The sequence below is a fragment of the Neolamprologus brichardi genome, chromosome 23 (genome assembly GCF_056152115.1).
Source record: "Neolamprologus brichardi isolate AB-2024 chromosome 23, ASM5615211v1, whole genome shotgun sequence".
Taxonomy (NCBI): Eukaryota; Metazoa; Chordata; class Actinopteri; order Cichliformes; family Cichlidae; genus Neolamprologus; species Neolamprologus brichardi.
The window spans coordinates 2,105,726-2,129,138 of NC_142125.1; the positions used below are offsets into that span (position 1 = coordinate 2,105,726).

General features: G+C 42.7%; 1 protein-coding gene across 1 annotated transcript in view; it reads right to left on the reverse strand.

Annotated features, from left to right (window-relative positions):
* glis1b (GLIS family zinc finger 1b) overlaps window positions 1–23,413 on the reverse strand; it is a 91,053-nt gene that overhangs the window by 38,911 nt on the left and 28,729 nt on the right. Inside the window, exons 3-4 of the mRNA XM_087836587.1 lie at window positions 17,210–17,402; window positions 14,480–15,989 (exon numbers count right to left, since the gene is read on the reverse strand). Coding sequence (XP_087692713.1) covers window positions 14,480–15,989; window positions 17,210–17,402 — 1,703 coding nt within the window. The remainder of the gene's footprint in view (window positions 1–14,479; window positions 15,990–17,209; window positions 17,403–23,413) is intronic.

Sequence of the window (23,413 nt, forward strand, 5' to 3'; positions counted from 1 at the left end):
AAAAATAGATCGGCTTTGCAAAAAGGAAAAATCGGTGGTTGCATTGAGGTTTTTTTTTCTTTGCGTGCTCAACCTCTGGGCCGTGACTTTTGATTGCAAGCTAATTTCACAGGTCGCCTGGTAGGAGGCAACAGGCCCTCAAACAACCTCAGTCCAACTCAGATTGTGGCAAAAGTTTGCCGTCTCCTTTATAAAAGCAGGCCGACTGCAAAGACACTGATCAGGTTGAGTCAACTTAGCTGCAAAGCATCTTTTTGCAATAGGAGATTGCCAGCTGTTTCCCAGTTACATTGCTAAATAACAGCAATGTCATTTTGCAGATAATCGCCATCCTGCAGTCGCTATTTGAGGAGAAATTTCTGAATATCTGTGTGGTTCTGGTTGGACTCTGAATATAAGCAGTTAATGTGAATTTCTGAGTGTGAAGACGGCAACAGATTTGTGATTTTTGCTGAATTATCACAGCTATTTGCATTATTATCACGCACAGATTGCATGTAATTGTCAATTTGACCTCATTCAATTGGAAACTCATTGCAGACTGACTCCATCACTGTCTTACTGCACCAAAGCTGCTTTGAAGAAAACACTGCGATCGGTTGCCGACCTGGTCGCTGTTTTCAAAGCCAATAAAATCAACAGTTTTCTGCACTCAGTCGCAGAACTGTTGGTCCTACAACTGTCTCATATTTTCTCAAAACTATTTCTTTTCAAATCTGTTCCACATCTGGCTTAATTTAATTGTTAAAGAATTAATTTGGACAGTGTAAGACAGGCTCTCCTTGCATCAGTGTTCCCTAACGATGCAATGACCACTGTGTTTGAGAAGGATTCTGGGTGTTTATTTTGGTGATGAGACATGATCCTATTATGGCTCCGTTCAGCTCCTGAAAGAGCCATCCCCCTTTATCATGACAGCACAGTCGCAGCAATCCTAAGCATTTATAATGGCTAATTAGAGAGCAACACAAAGCTTGCAGGGCCACAGCCATTAGTAACCATCAAGACATTAATTATAAACCCATTCACGAAATCCGAACCCGCCATGAAAAAGACAGACTGGGGGTTACGCAATGAAAATCCTAAACATGATCTGTGTTCCGAGCCGGCGCCTGGACTGATGTTACTGGCAGTCAATGCAGGATCCTGTTTGACAGGCCCATGAGCTACGGCATCCTCTAACACTCGGCCTTCAATCCATTCAGCACCTTTCACTCACACTTGCCTCCATTCGCACTCTCGCTTTCTCTCGCTGTCTCTCTTTTACCCTCTTCAGCCAATAAGCTCCTCTTGCACTGGAATGGAGTGTTTTATACCTTTAGTGCAGCGGTTCCCAAACTTTTTTTGCTGGGCCCCCCTTTGTTTTACAAGAAAAATGTTCGCCACATCCTCCAACCACACACGCCCATATTTTGCTCCGTTGCGGTTTATTTCATACCTCAAACATTGAGTAAACAATTAAACAATTAGACTACTAACTCTTTTACGCTACTTCCGCACCTACATTGGTATTTTTGAACACGCAGCTGTTTCGTCCACGTAAACGGCGTTTCGAATCACCGAAAACTGAGATTTTTTAAAACTCAGTTTTTGTGTTTACATGTGGACTAGTGATGGGTCGTTCGCGAACGAAATGGCTCTTAGAGCCGACTCTTTGACGTGAACGACGCGAGCCGGATCCTTATCGCGAGCCGTCACGTGGTTTTTTTCTTTCTTTATCTCAGCCTCTCTCTCGCACTTTTTTTCGCTTCACTCAGCACGCGAGCCTTGTGCAGAGGGGGGAGGGGCGGTAGTTACACTCAGTAGCACAGAAACAGAGCCAGAGGGAGAGAGAGAGAAAGAGAGCCAGGGACAACAACATCACATTAGAAAGGTATAGTAATCATCCACAACTATTTTCGGTTGCAGATGATAAAGGATTCAGAAAGTTTATTCATGCGGGCCCATATGACAGAGAATACGCATGTTCTTTTTGTTTTCACATTTTAATTTATATTTAATTGTGTTGTGGTTTGCAGTGTTTGGTGTTGTTTCACTTTAAATTTGTAAAAGGAAAAAGCTGAAAATTTAAATAGTTAAAATTTGAAATGTGAATAGTTGATTTTTGTATTATATGATTTATTTATTACATTTTATGTGGAGTGAATAAATAAAAGTATATTTACGGTGGCCCCTAGAGACAAAGCACGTAAAAACTCCGAAGCACGTAAAAACTCAAAACACGTACAAAAGACAACAGAAGTGCTCCAGGATGCTGGGCGCAGTGTTGAGCTTTTGTTACCTAGTGGCTACACAAGCCAGCAAGTACCAACGACCGGATTTGGTGTGTGGTAGTAACAGGTAAATGAACTTTTTTTTTTAAAATTATTTGAATATATATGAGTGCCTGTGTATAAATACACAAACAATACACACATGCTTTCAATTGTGTAATTTAAGTGATCTAGTAGCTCTGCTTTGGAAGTTCAGTTCATGCTAGAAATGTGTTTTGGAGTTTGTACGTGTTTTGTCTCTAGGGGCCACCGCATATATTTATATATAAACATATATAAATAAAACCACTTTTTTTTACGTTAGTAATTCCTTTTGTGCATAATTTTATATTATTGTTAATAATAAATTAATTAAAGCAACAAAACAACCTGAAGAGCCGGTTCGGAGCCGAAAGAGCCGGCTCTTTTTAGTGAGCTGAACCGAAAGAGCCGGATCTCTAAAAAGAGCCGGAAATCCCATCACTAATGTGGACGAGGAATACAGAGTTCGTCACGCAACGTCAAAGGTATGCGCCTTTTTCACGTCAGCTGTGCGCCACGTTATTGCTTACATGAGATGAATTGCAGAATGGCAGATAAACAGTATTTTGTCTCTATCTTCAGGTCTATCTGTCAGGAGTAGTTAGTTATTACAACAAGTGTTTGTGAACTAAAAATCAAGGATGTGGGATACTGTTTGTCCGTGATTTGAACATCCCAGCGCTGCTCCCGACGAAGGGAAAACCAAGGCTGTATCCCAATTCATGGTCTGCAGCCTTAAAGGCCGCATTTTAAGGCCGATTACGTCACCGCGACGCGACGAAGGCTGTCCCAATTCGAAGGCTGCTCGAAATGCGGCCCTCAAATGAGTCCTTAATTTCCCTGAATTTTAAGGACGTGGCGGTGTAGACTTCGTGGCCCAACATATCCCAGAATGCATAGCGCGGCGGTGGGTGTGGATAATTTTGCCGAAAAAAAACGGCGGATGAGGGGCGCCGAAGAGTAAACTTTAAGTAAGTACTGAATATTATGTCACTTATTTATGTGCAAATGTTTAATAACGAAGAACATTAAAACATTCCTGTTGGCCACATGTCGGCAAAGTTATGTGACATTAGTGACGTTTGTACTAACTTGGTTTTAAAGCCTTTACTTTAAAATATACGCCGTCCCATAGCTGACCTTAATCTTACAGAGAATGATCAAAGCTCATGTAGAAACAAACAAATGAACGAACAAAAGATTTTCTCCTTCATTTCTGTCAAACAAAGCTGTATGAAACGTTTCCAGCTGTTAGTATCATGGTTGCTAGGCAACCTGGGCAGCGCGACGGAGGCTAGACCGTCCCATTTCACAAGCCTCGCACTCCCGGCCTTAGCGGTCTTTGAGTACGCGGCCCTTGAGGATCGTTGAGGCTGCAGACCCTGAATTGGGATACAGCCCAATCCTGCAGGGAGACCTACCTCTGCACGTGTGCAGGTGAAGCCAAAGGGCAGATTTGCTTCACCATATTTTCTAGTCTTTGGCTTAGAATGAAGTTGGTTTGGAAACATATTCAGCGATGCTTCATTTCCTGCTTTGCATTTCTGTGGGTGCCCGTGCTAGCAGTGTCCAAGCGTTTCGCCCCCCCCAGGGGGCGGGCCCCACACTTTGGGAAGGTCTGCCTTAGTGTCTCCATTTTTTACTGTTGGTATTGGGCGATGACAGACGCCAATTCACCAAGAGCCAGTGGTGACAAAAATAATTACATTTAATTGATCTGATTTATGACTCTTATTAATTATTTGACACATGCTGTAAAACGAGTCCAACGTGACGATTAGTCAAGTTTTTACTGGCTCCAACCAGCCATCCATTATTTTCTCCTTCTTCTGTGACTCGATTTCTTTTATACTTTAACCTGCCTTGTGTTGATCTGCTTCCTCTTTACATGCACAGCTCTTAATCTCACAGACTGAAAACCTTCCAAGAAAACGTGCCACCCTGCTTGCTCAAAACGTTGCATGTCTTGGGACTGGATTTCATTTCAGTGCTTTAAGGCTGCTGGTAATGGAGAAATTGGCATCTTTGCACATTGCCACAGGTCTGGAAAGAAGCCCCAGCTCTGACCACAGTTCCTCACATTAACCATTTATGCCCTAGAAGGAAAAAAACACGCCCACCAGTCAACCACAGCATCTACCCAGTAAACCAAAGTACGTTGCCAGTAGCTGTTTTTTAACAGTATAAAAGTGCTTAAGTGTTTATTTTGTTAAAATTTGGATTCTTGCTGCGGTCAGAGAATAGTTGATACTACAAGCCAAGTTTTATTTTCATTGTTATGCAGACACGCACACGCTTCTCTTCTCCCTTTTTTGTTGTTTCAGCCGATAAGACGAATGTTCATTTTCCATCTTGCCTGGTGATTTAAACGTGTGTGTGACGACCTAACATAACGAACAGGACGAATCAAGCGTTTCTGCACCGCACAGGCTTGTTAGGTAAAAAAAGCGAAGGCCCTTCTCCCTCTCTGGCAAACTACTCCACACAACCCAAGAGTTGACACAGCTGTCTAAAGAATCACGCCTACTGTGGCACAAACTGGCAACTCTATAACTCTGACGTGACAACAAATAAACATCGCTGAAGGCCAGAGAGTTGCCAATCAAAACACTTCCACGCCAGAAGTGCTATAGTACTGAACAAAAAACATGCCAGCAAAATTAAACAATAGGTCAACGTGGCACCGTGATCGACACCAGCCCAAGGACTCGAGGAGGGTGAAGGGGAAGAGAGTGCATTTATGCAACCCTCTGGAGGGGGACCAGACCACAAAGCCTTCTGGGTAAAAAAGCTGCCGCCTAAGAAATGTGGTGCAACTGCGATGCCACGGTGCCCCCAGATTTGTTCACTCCTCGCCGTGCCAAGTGTGTTCTTCTCTGCTCTCCGTGGGCTCCGAGGTCCAGTTTCCAGTTACGTGGATGAGGCTGGTTGCAATACATCAGGCCGCGCTGCACATTCGACGTGTCAGGTCCAATCACGTCTCGGGCATTCTCCGCGAGCACATCGCCATTCATTCGCATTTCAATAAATCACTCGACCGCATTTCAGTATATAGTTCTCAATTCGTATTTTCAATATTGCAGTCGACACTTACGCGTCTGTGCCTCCCGTTCAATCAGAAGATGCATTTACTGCACCGGAAAACCGCTCCGGTCGTTCCTGTGCAATTACCGTGCACTCAGCGATCCATCAATAGTACAAAAACAACCCAATATTCTTCTACTCGCTGCTATTCTGTGGTAGATGTTTTCATATTTATAGAATATTTCCTTCAAACCTCTCATCACTCGTATGTTTATATTAGGTGTAATACGAGGACTTACTGAACTGGCCGGTTACAACATCTTCCCAATATACAACGTTTATTTCCCAACTGCACTTCAGTTCATGCATGACCTAATCTACAGTTCTTGGCCTTATTTTGTTAAAAAAGAAAAGAAATTGAACGGCTGACTGATGCTTTGTTTGTTTTGCCTCTCGTATGAATCCAGCGCAAAATGGATATGATTTAACTTAAAGGCTTCTCGGTACTACTGTCGTTCTGCCCAAATAACGAAAGCAATCTGGTTCGAAATAAACCTTTTTACGTTGATGTTAAACTAAATCCGAAGCTGAACAGATTGAACATGAAACAGATGCTTTTAAAAGCGAACAGCAACAAAGATCATTAAGGACATAAAACTCTATGGGAGAGAGGTAAATCCCTGCTTAAATATCAGCCTCTGTGGTGCCGGTTCTGCTGGGTCACACAATCATAAAATAGGGTAACAGGAAACTGAAACATATTGTGTATCCTGACCTTTTATGTCCTGTTGAGTAATGCGTTGCTCCACTGCTTTCAATCAATGCTTTGCACCATTTTCCAGCATAGTTAATGCTCTACCTCGACTCTTTCATTGGCATCTCTCTTAAACCTTTGGATGTAAACACATATACACCGTCTCACTTTCGAAAGTTGATCGACCTGCATCAAAAGCTCAAGTTCTGTGTGCAGCAGCTTTGCTAATGCTTCAAAAATGCTCTTAACGTCTGCATTCAGTGCATACCAAATCAGCTGTCATGCATAATGCCTTGTGATGAATTCTGGGCAAAAATGTCATTTTTGGGGTGACATCAGTGGAGCTGGATTGGCTGTCTGGCTCCGTTTCTTTCTGCCTTCACTTTTTCTCACAAACATTCAAATTAAAGCCGGCACACTAACCACAGAACACCACGGTGCATAATTTAAACTTGACACCCTAAACGTAAACATGTCTTTTGCTACATAATTTACTCGTACTTCTCCTGGTGTTTATTTTGTACGGTAGCAACTCAGTTTCACATATACGCTGGCTGCAGGTCTTCGCAGGTCTGGTGCCGCGTACGTGCCCGGGTGGGCGAATGGATACTGCCGCCTTGGGGTTGTACTGTGGCCCTGCCACTAAAGTAGTCCCGGTGTATATAAATGTCCTTCTTATTTGCGTTTTTGGTTGGAGATGCGAGGATGGCTCGGGGTAGATGTTGCTCTGGAATAAATACTCTGCAGTGACTTCTGCAGCACAGACGAGTCAGCAAAAAATCATTTAAAAAAAGCAAACACGTGGATTCACTAAGAGATTTACTTCTTCCACAGACACAGAGCACACATGCTACAAACCAGCCAGTTTGGTGGGTGTTTACAGAGCGGCTGCTGTGGCACAAATGTGTCTGGCACAAAACAAGGCCGGCGTGTGAATACGAGAAGTTGGAGAGGATGGCAGCCTCAGAGGAGAAAGAACCTGTTATGCCTTAGCTTTATAAAATACCACAAACTGTGGCTATAATTATCTGTTTGACTGTTGCAGAGAAACGCTTATGCACACATAATGCACACGATCCGTGACTGCACACAGCGCGAAAGCACTGCTACTGAGCGCTAACAACCAGGGTCTTTTTTCTAGATGGGAGTCTAAAAAGATTTCACAGATCTTCACCATCAATCCATCCTCTGTCTGTCCCCGAAACAGCCGTCCGAACATTGTGGAGACCTCAGACACACAATCCGGCTTCGTATTGCTCATTTATTAGTAAACTGATCTGCCTCAGTAGAGAGGTTAAACCAATTATGGTTTTGGATGGAACACAATTATGACACAATGTCTGTGCAATGTATGACCAGCCGCTCCTGATACCGGAGTGTGGTAAGTTTGAGGAAATGGGGAAACTCAAAATACGGCATTCCAGAGAAATGCGATTAAAGTGTGATCACATGAAGCAGATCCTGCACGCTTTGATCAGGTTATGAGGTTGAAGGCTGTAGGCAGAGATGGGCAGTAACTTTACTTGTAAGTTACTTGTAACGCGTTACTGTAATCCGATTACTTTTTTCAAGTAACGAGTAAAGTAAGGGATTACTATCGCAAAAACGGTAATTAGATTACCGTTACTTTCCCAGGAACGCTGCGTTACTGCGTTACTAAAACCGTGATTTTTTTGCGAGAATGTCTCATGACAGTGACGTAAGCGAGTGCGACGTTCGTGACAACAGCTGTGTGCAGATCAACAATGGATCATATATCGAGTGCAGAGAGAGTATGAGCGTGCAGCGTTTAAAGCGTGGAAGTACTGACCTTACTTTGAGTTTGATTCCATAAAAAGTGACAAAAACATTAGTGTCCGTTGTGCGTGGGAAGAAAACTTCTTTTTACAGAGAAAAAACCCCTAAACTTCTGAACAAGCACCGAGTAGCTACGACGTAATGGGAAACTCACAGAGAAACTCGCGGATTCTTCCACTGACCGCTGCACACCTGCACCAGGGTAACCCTCCGCCTACCCCACTCCTGCTTTACAGGTGAAAATAGAGCAACAGGACCGCTAGTCTTTGACTTTATTTATTTTCTGCTGTGTTTTACTTGCATCTATTTGAAAGACTGAGTGTAAACACACAAAATATTTTATTTTATGTGCTGGAATGTGCAGAAAATAGGTTTAAATGTTAAACTAATTTCTTCCAGTCAGAGAATGTTGCAGATAATTAAATTTTTGCTTGATGCATAAAGTTAAAAGATTAAAACTAATAAAACAAGTTTTAAAAAGAGACTTTTTCATTTGATTACATTTTGTATGATGATTATGCAGAAAAAGTAGAATTGGGCTGAAAGATCTATCACTTTATCACCTATTCAGGTTGTAAATCGTGTTTTTAAAAAGTAACTAAGTAATTAATTACTTTTGAAAATAAGTAATCAGTAAAGTAACAGGATTACTTTTTGGGGAAGTAATCAGTAATTAGTTACTGATTACTTTTTTCAAGTAACTTGACCAACACTGTCTGTAGGTGACCTGGATACTCTATTGCTGATATTGTGATACGTTGTTGGTTATTTCTAAAAGCAAGAATCAAGCATGAACCGTTCAGGGAGTTTTGCCACTGTGGACGGTTGTTGTTTAGCTATAGACAGATCAGACCTGCCCACACACGCACTGATTTACATGCTCTGTCAAGTGTGTGTAACTAAATAACAAACGTTTTCCTCCAAGCTAAAAGCTCACATAACATTCTGTCCTAACACATTTTTCTCCAGTTGCAAAACCTCTACAGAAAGCAGCTCCAACCCTGCAGTTTAGACACGTAAGCTGGTGACACTTTTTGCGATGAATGGGCCCAAGTCAAGCAATTTTCCTCTGTACAAACAATCAGTGAGACAAGTTGTGCAGCTGGATTCCAACCAAGCTGCATGTTTGGTGTGCCACTGGCAATTTTTACATCCGACATTTGATAAAGAGGAAGAAAAACGACTGTGAAAACTGGTTTCAGAGCTGTTGTGCAACAGCTGAGAAACACAGCGATCCCACTTTGACATGCTAACGCGTGTAGAAACAACTGAAACAGTTAAATGATTTGAGATATTAAATGTTGAAATAAAATGAAAATGAGAAAATCTTCAACTGGTTTGAATCAGATTCTGTTTCAGTGCATATTAAATATTCTAAAGCATGAAAATTGGCGTTAAAATAAACAGATTATTTATGGAAACTTTAACCCACGAATCCGCCATTAGGCAGTGATTCTTTATTGGTTTTTATTATTATTTATTAAATGATAAATAATCACGTAGACAAGAAAGGATTTTACCCCGAGTCACTGCTTATTATTAGAATAACTTTATTGTAGGAATTTGTGGCCCCAGTGTTTTCATTTTTCATCACTGTGAAACGTTTAATTTAAAATATAAATCTACTCTAATGTATATTTGTTCCTGTATGTCATCCAGCTCAGGGCTGGCAAACTTTACTAAAGTACATGTACCCAACGGCAGCATAAAATTACATTTAATATTTAAAAGTCCAGTGATTATATTAATATTTAATCAACTACAAATGTTGTCTTTAAATAAAGCACTAACCACACAGATTAAGGAGGGGAAATAGACGTATATTTTGCCATTGTGTAGATTGAGTGTGTGTTGAATACATCAAAGCAGTCTTATGTTCAGATCTGAACAATAAGGGAAAGGTGGGGTGATGCTGGACTGGACTACATTACTGAGAAAGATTGACTGGAAAACTTTTTCGGCCTGACAAGCATTTGGCCGAGGCTCCTCAACAAGGAAAACAAGCAACATTCATCCATCCAGGGCTTTCATTTATATGCCAAAACATCAGTGGCAGAGCCCCTTCGCCAGCAATTTCATCATATGACTATCACATATGGACAGTGTTGGGTTACGAATAGCATGACGACTTTACTGCCAAGCAGCACCGCTGATATGACAGGAAGACCGAGGATGGCCACAGGATGGAATTATGGGTTTGTAGAGAGAAAGTATGTAGCTACCTGATGAACTCGTTTGCCTGGGGAATGAATGACCAAGCTAATGCTGAAAATTATTTAATGAGTAGCAGAGGGACCTTCAGATGAAGTGCTAAAAGTTGATCTCTTCCAGGTCCTTATTAGGTCCTGATTAGGTTTTTGCGTTTGCGCCAACTTAACAGACGAGGAGCTTTCTTTCCTGAGCACGGAGTCGCTCCTGACATGCTAAACCATTGCCTTTCTCTTCTGTTGACACTGATTACTTTAAATGAGCCATACACAGACGGATCTTCTCCCTCCGTGCGGGACTGAATATGCGTGTGCAGCTTGCAGCGTTTGTTGGACTTGCAGAAACACAACATGTTGTTTTGGTAATTCGGCTTCCTTGTGTGCCACAGAGTAATCATGCACAGACACTTTTATTTTGGGATTTTATTAGAGTAGCTTTGCAGGATTCACAGTTCAAAATAATCCACATGTATCTTATGGTGCACCTCATAAACAACAGGTGGACATGGTTTCAGTGCTTAGAGCCATATTGGGGATGGATGCACTTGATGACATCATACAGGTGCAGGAGTAGAAAAAGAAGTTTCTGAAGCTGAGTGCTTAGAGCAGTCTGAAGCCTGAGCTTTTGGCTTGCTCATATATTTATTTGAAATTTGAAAGTTTAATACGAATACCTGCGAATGGAGTCAGAAGCCGGGCTCAGAGATTGTGGCCTCTAAAGTGCGCGAGGCTCATACGGGCACATTAATATCTGCGTCACTCGCCACCCGCACCCACTGCTCACACAGCTCCAGTTTCACGCAGCATTCAGAGGAAAAGTCGGGTCATGTGCTGAACCTCAGTTTTAATTAGCTAATGGCGCTCCCTGTTTTATCTCATGCACCTGAGCTGATTGCTCACAAAAGACTCCATTTACTCCAGGAAACACACGGCATCTGCTGCAGAGGGACGTAGCCACTCTCGTCCAAAAAACAGTCTAGTAAATCTAAATATATACGTTAGCTGGTGTCACACCAGTGAAGAAAGAGGAAATTCCATGATCTATGCCTTTTTTCCAGCAGGTCTCAACATCCAACTTTCCTTCAACAAGTCCTTTGACTGTGTGTCAGTCAGAGCGAGCGTGTGTGTTGGTGTTTGTCTGCGTATACACACATGTGCATACGTTTAGAAGGAGCACTATTAAGCAGCTAATGCTGGCTGGCTTTTGTCATTGTGAAATGGAAGAGCGGCTCTTTGACTCGCCTTTAGCAGCACGAAAACCTTTTTAAAGAGTTTTCTCTTTATTTCACAAGATCCTAATCAATAATCATTTTACCTGAAATACATAAAACATATATTTATATGAAGCTTTAATATGAAAACAAAATTGCACTTGCCATGTGCTGTGCATAATTCACCGCATCAATGGTGTTTGTTCTAAAAGTCCTTCTGAAAGACCATTACTATGACGTTTAGCACAAACAGCTTGGAATAAGCAACATTTTATTCATGCTTAAAGTGCAGAATGAATCCTGCATCCCGCCGCAACATAAGCCCCTTTTAAAAACATTTAAAGCTCACCAATGTTTTAAAATTTTATGAGCACATTTTTCTCCAACATTTGATCTAAACCGCTTCGCCAAACCAACCAAACAAAGAGCACAACACTGCACTCTCGCCTGAAGTCACTGTGCCATGCAAACACGCCGCCCTTTGCACACAGAGCTTCAGCGGTTTAAGAAAGATGTTTTCTGAAGCTCGTAGCTCCCAGTGCAGCCTTCAGACACTTCAAATCCACGAGGTCGGCCTCTGACGAAGAACAATATCAAAGTCTAGGACCATGACAGGGCTGCTCTTGCTGGATATATTTTTAATATTTATGCAGACACAGGAAAAAATGCAATAAACTAAAACAACAAGTGAATTAGGCATGAAACACAACAGGATATTGCAGAGAGATTATGTTGTTTCCTTTTCGCCCGTGTGTCCCTCGGCATTTGCTTGCCCTGTGCAACAACCCAGGGCTGGGTTTAATTGGAGCGAATGAAGAAATATTTTCTAAAAAGGTAGCGCAACATTTAAGAGCCTCAAATTCAGCCGTCGACTTATTTCTCAAACGGGACATTTGGTAAGATATTAGCCAGGTGACAGACCCACGCAGGGGACGAGGCACGACTGCGGTGCTGTGATCATGACTTTTGGAAGATGCAGCATGAAGCGAATTCTGTGCAGCTGCATGAAGAAAGTAGAAAGAGTGTATATATGGAGCAGGAGGGGGGAGATGTGTTATGTTTGGATGTCAGGCAGGCCTCGCTGCTGGAATCTGCCGCTAGAAAGATAATAAAAGGATTAGTCCTGTTGTTTCTAGAGCATTTGGTCTAAAACAGAAGGTCTCATCTGTTTCCTCTATATGAATTGCTCGAATTCTTGAATGCCTTTGTCTATTGCGTGAGCACAAGAGGCATCGGTGCTAGTGGCAAAAAGTGCACGTACCAGAAAACAGAAAGAAAGAAAAAATAAGAAGGTACTTGAGACGTTTTTCAGACGCACACAGAGACACAAGGTTTCCAATGAGGGCAGAGCATTTACTTAAACGTGTATAGACTACAAAAACACAAACAGAGTTACACACACACACACACACAGAGTGTGTTTATTTTCCCAGGGCCTCAGAGTTTATCTGCTGAAGTCCTGGATCAACATACATTAAATCCCAGATGATCAGATGTGTTGATGCAAGCTTTAAAACATTTCTTATTTATGTTGGTTTTTCTGGAAACCACGAGTGTTACAATTCATTGTGCTGCACATGGAATCAATACTTCCTATTGTGAGAGTGATTCAATGCACCGCCATCGCCGTGACTTTGTTTTTTCATGCAATGAGCATAAACAGGAGGTTAAGGTGAGTTTCACAGCGCCGCAGACAAAGTCCAGCGTCTCGTCCACACTGAGCCGGATTGTTCTCGTGCTCACATGTGGTAAACATCTCCAAAAACACACCTCGGTGCAACATTTACGCACACCTACACGAAACACGTAAATCTGCTGCGTGTCACCAGACGTGCCGTGCCCGCTGTGCAAACACACGTTGCTTTAATGAGCAACAATAACAACAACAACAACAAAAAAAGGGACAAATGAAAGCCTGTAATACAAACGCAACGCTGAGGCTGAATTAACAGTTTAGGCACGAACAGCAAATTACTTCCAAGTTTTTACTGAGCCGAGGAAGCAGAGACACTAACACCCCGGAGTGACGCAAAGCGGGGAGAACAGCGGTTGAGTTTGTGTCTGTTTGCCTTCGGTCAGCAGATGTGTAACAGCAAGCATGAGAATTAGTAGATTCAGCATGAATGTCTTAATTAGCGCACAAGGACGGTAAAACCAGCCTCTCCCTTTAGTTCATTTCACGAGCCACTGATTTATTTAGGAAAACAAACAAGATCTGGAGAACAAGGCGCTACAGAAATATAATATTTTTTTAATTAGCATTTGGATTTGGATGAATTTTAACCTGAAGAAGACGGAGAGAGATTCGGGTGAAGCCAGGACAGGACAAGCGAACGTTCCCGACGATGCCTCCGCGTCTCACTTCTCCAGACTACATTTCTCCTCATGTTTGCCTTGGATATGAATCCAACTCACTTAATACTTGTGGGACAGCTAAACTTTTAAAGCTCCCATTTAATGTGGGCATTGTTTGGTTATGTTAACCATATGCGTTGGCTTTTCACGATCTGAATCCCTCCTTAAAAAACAAAGTGCCCGTGAAAATAAACACGGCTTCTCGCTACACAAATTGTGCACTAATTGTGTATTTGGACTGCATCGTTTTAAAGGTTGGAGGGCATTTTCCATTCGCGAAGGGACGCCGGGAGGTGACAGCTTGACACTGATTAGCGTGTTGATTTGTGCAACCTGAAGCCTTACCTGCAAATACAACCGCAAATCTATTTCTGCTGACGAAGCACTGCTGCTCTTACAGCGTTTCACATCTTCAGTGGAAGAAAAACTCTTTTGTTTTTTTGCAAGTTCCACTTGAAATACGGGAATTACAATCATAACTGTTTCTCAACCAAAACAAAATAAGAGTTTCTGTTGAAATTTAATCAGCAGTGAAGCAAGGCCAGTCCTTTTTTTTCTGGATGCAACATGTATCTTTCTGAGAAAAAAATCTTCTTGAATTACTGTATTATGTTGTGAAATATGTGCTTGTTTTAATTTAAACAAAAAAAAATCCCAGATGGTTGCAATTATGAGATAAACTGCACTCATGTTAAACTAATAAATACAACTGAAGACCTTCAGAAAGAATAAGAAAGCTGACTGCGAGGGGGTTTTTCAATATTCTACGTATATGTTTTGAATCTTTTGGCTTTGGTCTGTGGTGGGAGAAGAACTTAGTGGTTTATGATGACTCACCATACACTTGTTGGGTTTCTCTCCAGAATGGACCCTCATGTGAATGAGCAGCTTGTAGCGTGCATTGAAGGGCTTGTAGCGCCGAATACAGCCAGCCCAGAAACAGGTGAAGTCCTCACCTTTGCGTTGGTCGATGTGGACCTTTTCAATATGTCTCACAAGCTCCTCCTGCTGCTCAAAAGCAGCACTGCAGTCGATCCAGCGACACACCTGTTTATCCACCAGCCCTCCTCCTCCGACTTCTTCCGGCTCGGGGGCTGCGTGGGCCACCGCGGGGCCTCCTGAGGTTGGTTTGAGTCCGAGGGAAGAGCCCGGAGTTGTCTGCTGGTTGTGATGGTGCAGCGGACCGTTGGGAGTGGGCCCCACATATTGGTGCAAGTGGTAAGGCGGAGGCATGGCCGATCGAGGCGGGTGGTGAGCGTGACGAAGATTCCCACTGCGCCCACTTAAGTGATGGTGATGATGATAGTGGTGCTGAAAGAGTTTGTCTTCGCTGGGGGAGAAGTCATCGAGCGGTTCCTGCTTGAGGACAGCCCCGGATCTTTGGCCCCCATCTGGGAGACCCCCACCCTGAGGCCCCGAATGCAGAGTCCCAGACATCAGGGCCCCGCTCATCAGTAGCCCCAACCCGTCTGAGCCTCCTCCTCCTCCTCCCTCAGCTGTTCCTCCAGCCCCACGCCCCTGCAGCATGGAGCCCTGCTCCTCGCACAGCCCCAGGCTCTGCCCTCGGCCTTGCTCCGGCTCCCCTAATGATACTGAAGAAGAGGATGAGGAAGAGGAAAGAGACAACAGGCAGGTGGCAGGTGAGGACAGCTGACAGCTCTCCTGTAGTGCAGCCTGCTGGGGGCTGCTGTGTGGTGGGGGCCTCTGGGGGGCTTCCCGTGAGCAGGAGTTAGAGGGTGGGGAAGCAGTAGAGGAGGAGGAGGAGGAAGAGAAGCCGGCGCTGCTGGTGTTGCTTGGCGAGAGGTTAGTACGGAACCCGTTGACGCAGGCGACCATCGACATCTGGGAGGAGGAGCAGATGATTGCGGTGATATTGATCTCCTCAGAAGCGGTGCCAACAGCTGATGGGGAAGCGGTGGCAGCGGCGGCGGTGGATTGCGAGGCCAGGGACAGGCAGCGTCTCTTCAGACTGCCAGCGCTGAGCAGCCGCGCTGAATGACGGGAGCCAATCGGAGACAAAGCCAGCGGGGAGGAGCCATCTTCATTATTAAACGGTTGTCCTGCGTCTCCTGGCACAGCGCTACCTACACCGCTCACTGCACACACGCCATTACCGTTGTTGCTAACACGCAGCGATCCAACCATCTCATCCCTGGCCACCTCCAAAACTTGGCCCGCAGCGTGGGCCTGAAATCCAGCCTGAGATGAAGACTCCACGTTGGAGATCTTGTAGCCCATCGAGCTCTCCTGTTTGACCGGGTAAGGGAGAGAGGAGCGCGCGCCGCTGCCACCACAGCCCAGGCCGGGCGAGGCCCCTGGCAGGGTCCTCCCGAAGGCAGAGGAGGATCTGCGGGGAGAAAAATACAAAAGGAATGTGAGCACTATTAGCTCAGCGCCTGCTGACAGACAGGCTGGTTCATCCTTCCCACCAACATCGCTGTCAGTGTTCTGCCTTTTCATACTGTTGTTTCATACAATTTTTCTTCAGGTTAAAATGAAACTCACGTAACGCTGAAAAGGTCCCACTAACCTAAAACATTTCAGCTGAGCCTCCCGTATCAGAAGTTATGGATGGACTACACCATGACAAGCGAACAGCAACAGAAAATTGTTGATAATCCAAAGTGGCTTTTTTTAATGAATAAATGAAACAGGATCTTCTTGTAGTGAGGGGATATGAATGGGCATTTAAGACTAATAATAGAGCGAGGGGGAGGGCTGGATGGCGACTGAGACCGAGAGGCCACTGGCTGGTGTGTCCGTCTGACGGGCTTTGATGACACAAAGGGGTTAAACCCAACCCAACAGTGGGGATAAATAGGGAGTCACCTGTTTTGGTGGTATAATTGCAGCCTATGAAGGGTCACCATTTACAATACTGTGTATTATGGTGGGAATCTTTGCCTTGCTGAATGGGGAACCCAGGTCATGTTTCTCCATGCGTTGCTGTGATCTCCTACATAATCATTCCTGTCAGTTGGCTCATTATGGATTTTGTCCAAAGCCCCTGAGTGATGTGAGAAGAGCTCTCTTTTTCCCTGGCTGTCGTCTTTGTCTCTTCCCCAGAGCACGCCCAGGAAAAAACAGCACTAATGCTAACTGGGACAGGAGAAAGCCACTGGCGGGCCTTGTCATCATTGCTGTTAATAAAGACTTGACCCCTCTTCTTCTTTTTTTTCCTATTCAGTAGCCTCATTTCCTCTTCGGCTATACTAAAAATATTGAGAGACGATACGGGAGAAATGAACGTCTGTCCAGACGCTTTCAGCCGGATGGTTAAGACGAGAGAGAGAAAGGAGTCGGGGGAGGGAGAAGGAGGACAAATCCACTTCTGCCTTGACCAACAGTAGTCACAAGTTGCACACGGAGGAATTGCATTAGTGTAGCATAAATGTTGTACTTCAGTGTGTTTTATGAGGCCGCTGGGCAATGCTGCAACTGATTCACGATAGCAAACATAACGAGAACCATATTGTACCTGCGTATTGTTAGTAACACGACACCAAACAGGAAACATTCAGAAGTGGAAAAATATGATATCAAACGGGAATAACAGTGACACTTCACCTGGCGTCTTGATGAGGCCCATCCTGCAGAAGGAGGTCAGGTGTAGGTCTGCTGCACTGGAGGCTCTGGGAGTAAAGCCCCTCCGAATGACCCCCCGCTGGAAGCAGCAGGCTCTGCCCACATCGCATCAGGGGGCCCTCGGCATTGCCCAGCTCAGCGTTCGCATCCTTCTCTGAGCAGTAGGTCCCGTTCACTGGAAACGGACAGAGACAATATTACTAAACAGTCTACTTCACAAACTGCACACCTTTTGTCAAAGCAGACTAACACATGCGTTGCGCGTGCTGATATCAAGGTATGGTTTTAGCTAGCAGAACGCTGACCCGATGTTACTCTCAAATTAAAAGTTGGCTGAAGCTGAAGCTCAGATCTGCTGACCGTCCTGGAAAAAGAGCCAGCTGAAAATAATCAGTTTACAATGGGATCCATGCAATCACGGACATGTTGAAACTCTATTACATTATGGATATTCTCTCAAGGAATAGTTGTTGGCTGCCTCAACGATCGCTGTGTCGAGTGATACACAGAGAGCTCTTTGGCAATATCCGACTGGTGGCTGTAAGAATAACATATTACATAGCACATATTAGTGCTGGAGTAGCTAAGGAATCCTAATGTCATTTTGGAAAAAGAGCTAACTCAGCCAAATGAAGTGAAACTGTTTTATCTTTCAAGACCTTTAATTAAACAAAAAATTAAAAATCAATTATTTTAATTGTATCATTTGATTACATATATTTTTATATGTTTACATTTATTTTCAAATCATCTATTTTTGTATTTAGCTATCTCTGCACTGCATAAATGATATTAATTATCATTTATTATCACATTTTATCTTTTATTTGTTTCACTGGCTAATTGATATTTTGTAACAAGTCTAATGTAAGTAGGCGGTGAGTTAACATAAAAATCAAGAGCTATTGCACTAAACACAAAGATGTTTATCATCTCAGAAAAAATAACAATTAAAAATATACAAATAAATAAAAGGAGCTGCTGAGGAGTTAAGAAGACAAAAGTCATTTTTCTGATAAAAGATAAAAACAGAAAAATGTGTTAAATTCAAATCTGTCATAACCTGACATTTTATTCAAATGTGTGTTTTAACACGTTTGACTGTCTAATGCGATTACTTGATGAAGATTGTGGCCATAAATATAATAAAAAAACCAAAGAGAGGGGTGAATGTGAGAGGAGGGAGGGCTTGGTGTATGAGGAAATGTTTGTGAAGGGTAAGTCGATATCCCCGCACTCGTGTGCAGGCGGCTGCGCGTCCCCTGTTCCAACTTTCTTAACTCAATTTCTTAAATTTAATTTTCTGCTAACAATATTACTGATAATGTTATCACACACTACAAGCTACAATTAATAAAACAAACCAACTATTCTGTATGTGAAAGAAAACATTAAGAAGTTCCAGGAAAAAAAAGACAAAAAGCACGTAAAGGAGAAAATCTACTAAATGTAGTGAAACGTGCAAAAATAGGGATTTATGAAAAAGAAAAAACAAAGGCGTAAGAAAGCTGTTACATTAGTAACAGATGGAAAGAGAACAGAAGAGAGAAAGGGAGGGAATGTTTTCGAATATGGGAAAAAGGTTATAAGAATGAAGAAAAGACGAGAGAAAACAAGGGCACTTTGTGGTCATGTTATCCTCAGTTTAACAAACATATTTTCACATATCCTTCCTACAGCTGACGAGCCCCAAGTCTCCGCTGCGTTTGTCTTTCCGTGGGTCACGGCAGAAACACAAAGAAGTAGAGAAAAGGCAAAGCGAGCAACGCAAACAGTGCAGCATCGCCAAGGGAACCACGCTGCTTTCACTCAAAACTGTTAACACAAGGCGAGATGAGTTTCAGCTCTCGCCTGTTTTGAAGCAACACAAATCGCTCTGTTTATCAAAAGCTGGACCGCTCCACTTTGTTTTATTTCATTTATTTATTTATTTTTACCATTTGTTGGCCGAGCATCTCGCCGGTTAGTGTAAACAAACGAGTTTCTGTATGAAATCTTCAAGGCCCGACGACGTGAAGCGAGCATCTCCCCGCCTGAGGTTAGAAATCAATAAGGCTTTGACTGAATGCACATGCACTCGCACACGTGTCCTAGTTACCAGCCTTTATTAATAATAAAAAAACAAAATACAAAACACGAGACAGTGTTCATTACTTCCTTCCACAATAATGATGTTTGCAGGAAAAGAAACGAATTACAAACAGAGATAAAAAGATAAATATCGAGAAACGATGATAACTTGTCTTAAAATTCATTTACAATAACAGGTGCAGAATTCATTTGCTGTTTTGCAGGACAGTCTAAAAAGAAAGAAAGTGCACCCTCTGTCAGCTTTTATATATCAGGATATAATAAAAATATTTATGTCTTTTGAACGTCTTTAAATTAGGGACAAATAACCTGAGACGAACAACATAATACGACGTAGTTCACCTCGTCATTGTCGATTGAAGGCATTATGTGAAGAACTAAGTACACCCCAAGACTTAATACACTGTCCAATAGACGGTCTTGCATTTGACTTTAAAACACTTTCACGTTTGGCTCAATGACTGCAAGCCGCTCCGGCCCCGCGGCTGCAGAACAAGACCAAGTCGTCACCCCTCCACCACCTCGCTTGACAATTTGTATGAGGTGTTTTCTCCAAACGTGGAGCTGTGCATTATGGCCAAACATCTCCGCTTTGCTCTTTCGAACTTTTCTGAGAGAGGAGGCTTTCTCCTGGCAGCCCGCTCAGTCTTTTTCTGTTTGTACCATCAGAGATGAAGCTCTTGGCTTTTTTACATTTCTCTCATCACTGCAGTCTGACCTATGTGAGCTTGCTGGGACTTCCACTCTTGGGAAGATGTGCATCTGTCTTAAGTGTTTTCCTGTGAATAATCTTTTCACTGTAGAATAATAGCCTCATAAATAACCTCCCAGCAGCTCACAATTCAAAAGGGTGTACGTAATGTTTCACATACGGTTTCTGCATTTTGGCTTGATTTTTGTGAAATAGAAATTGTCACAGAGCAACACGTGAAGTGTTTTTGCTCATCTGACATTATATTTACTTGCTTAAGGTTCTTGTGTGGCTCAAGGTGTTTAGACAATTTTTCCTGCACATAAAAAAATGTGCAGGAAAAACAAATTCAACAGTTGTGTTTTTAACTCTCAACTACAAACCCAATTCCTAAACACTGGCCTGTGATCTTCAAGCCCTCACAGGGAACCGCATTCAAAACAGGCATGATTCTGCCATGGAAATCACGCCATGAGATTGGGAACACTTCCAGAAAACACAGTCTTAAACACAGTTCACTGTGCCATCCACAAAGGCAGGTTAAAGCAAAGAAGAAGCCATGTGAGTGTATCCAGAAACACTGCTGTCTTCTCTGGGCCAAGCTCTTTAAAATGGACAGAGGAAACGTGGAAAACTGTAATTTGGTCAGATTCTTTTTGGAAAATACGAGATGCTCCGTTCAAAAGCCTGTATCTCTGATGCTATAGGGGTGTATATGGAGTTAGCAGCCTGAACATCTGGAAAGGCACCATTAATGCTTAAAGGCATATACAGGTTTCACAGCAACAATGCTAAACCCCAAACTGTGGGGGCCCCAAACAATCATCAGGCCTGTTTTATGTCACCTTTGATGTTTGTTGGCGTGTTTGTTTGTTAACTTTTAATCTCTTGCTGTTTTTTTGCTGATTGTTAAGCACTTTGATCAACCCTGTTGTTTGTAAATGTGCATGTGATGGCTGCACTTACAGCCACACAGTGATAATACCCACCATGTTAGTGTAGAGGCTTATAAGTAACATTGCATTCACATTTGTCTTTCTTTAAATATAGGAATTAGTTTACAGGACAATAAATAACTGGTTTTGGTTTAGAGTTAATTCACATATCCACATGACACTGCATTCTAAAATAAGTGCGCACATTTTAGTTTACACTGTTATGTATGATTAATCTTTTGTTTTCTGAGTTACCTCAGTTGCAGCTGCTCCAGTCCCTTGATTAAGGAGCCAAGAGGTGGAAAAGGGGCGGAGCGAGCTTTAAAGGAAGACTGCAAATTGGTTCATGCCAAAACTCGGGACCATGGGGGGGAATTGGAGTTCATTATGTTTGGTTTAGTTAGGTTTTGTGTGTTTTACCCCTTCTCGTGTTTTTGTGGGCTGATCAGCCACTATTTAAGTTTCCCCTTTGTCTCGTTAAGTTAGGTCAGTTTGTTTGAGTTATCAGTAGTGTTGTCAACTTTGAGTTTTGTTATTTTGACCTCTTTTATGGGCCCAAGATTTTGATTCTTTTTGCATGATTTAACCAATTATGTTTTTTGGGGTTAAATAAAAAAACATTTTTTTGGACTTTAACCTGTGCCTAAGTTTCTTCCACTGCTCGGTCCATCACAGTGCAATATAAATGAATAAACCTGAACCTGAAACCTGATCGATTAAATATGTTTGAGCAAAAATTGTGTAGAGCAGCAAAACAAAAAAGCACCGAGCACATGCAAAGTAATCTGTTTTTTTGTGTATTCTTTCAGTAAAGTTACACTTACACATAAAGTTTTATTGACTTCCTATGATCTTATGTAGGACTCTACACGCAATTTTCCAGCAGTTTCCGATTAGATGTAAAATATGAACATACTATGCTCCTGTGTCCAATATTCACATCCAAGTATTGCTGAAGTAGCCCCGTATCCAGGTGTTGCAACTCAGGGGTTGTCTTCAACAAGAGGCACCTTCTGATTTTCTCCAGGACACTGAAGTAAAAGTGTTTCATGAGTGTTAAAGTTCTTGATCCCTTCACTGCAGAGAGTTGGAGCTCCGGTGATTTAGAGCTTTGTGACATTAACAGAATCAGTCATGCTCTGGTTGGGGAAGCAGCAGCCTCCTCGGCCATATGGAGCTTTGGACTGAATCCAAACGTAAAATCAGTTTATATTGAATGTGCTATGGTAATTCACTGTTGAACATTTCATTGTGTGTTAGAGCCTAGTTTGATCAGGAGGTGGGAGCCAGACAGAGCATCAGGGACTGAGGTGAAATGTAAGACATCCAACAGGAATGACAGGGGAAGAGTGTGTGTGCGAATGAAAGAGCGACTTAGAGAGAAAGAGACAGAGGTGATCATTCTCTGGATTATGCAGAGGTTATGGCTCGCCTATTGAGCGAAGCAGCTATGCATCATACTTTACATTCCCTTGGCTCTGAGTTTGGATTTTTTTCTTGTTATGTTCTGAAAAACACTTGAGAAAGAGAAATGTGTGTCTGTGTAATCCATTAATATAGTTGAATGGATCACGGCTGTGCAGCCTATACGGCTTCATCACAAGCTCACAGGCAACAGCCGTTAAATGGAGGAACAAAGAAATGAGCCAGCAAGGAACAAGGGCAATTCCAAAGCTGGAAACATTAAACCAACACGAAGAATCAAAACCTGCAGTCCCTCAAAATGGCTACTGGACGCTGGCTCCAAAACGAAAGCCAACTGATCCCCACACACTCTAAATTTCAAACGAGCAGACATAAACAGGTTTACAGCCTGGAACAAAAACATCTTTGCTCTCTACAGCTAACTTCCCCTTTCATATTTTTTGTTTTACCCACTAAAATTATATTGAGGCAGTTGTGCATTACTAAAGGTATGACCAGACTGACTGATGGATGCTGACACAGGCAGCAGCTGTTTGCTGAGCTTGAGTTCAGCAAATTTGTGCTATTGCACTGAAGTCTGACAAATATATGGCTTACTATGAGGTTAAGTACACTAAAAGCCCATAGAAGATGTGCTTACTGTAGCTTAAGTACAGGGTGGGCCATTTATATGGATACACCGTAAAAACATGGGAATGGTTGGTGATATTAAAGTCCTGTTTGTGGCACATTAGTATATGTGAGGGGGCAAACTCCTCAAGATGGGTGGTGACCATGGTGGCCATTTAGAAGTCGGCCATCTTGGATACAACTTTTGTTTTTTCAATAGGAAGAGGGTCATGTGACACATCAAACTTATTGGTAATGTCACAAGAAAAACAATGGTGTGCTTAGTTTCAACGTAACTTTATTCTTTCATGAGTTATTTACAAGTTTCTGACCACTTATAAAATGTGTTCAATGTGCTGCCCATTGTGTTGGATTGTCAATGCAACCCTCTTCTCCCACTCTTCACACACTGATAGCAACACCGCAGGAGAAATG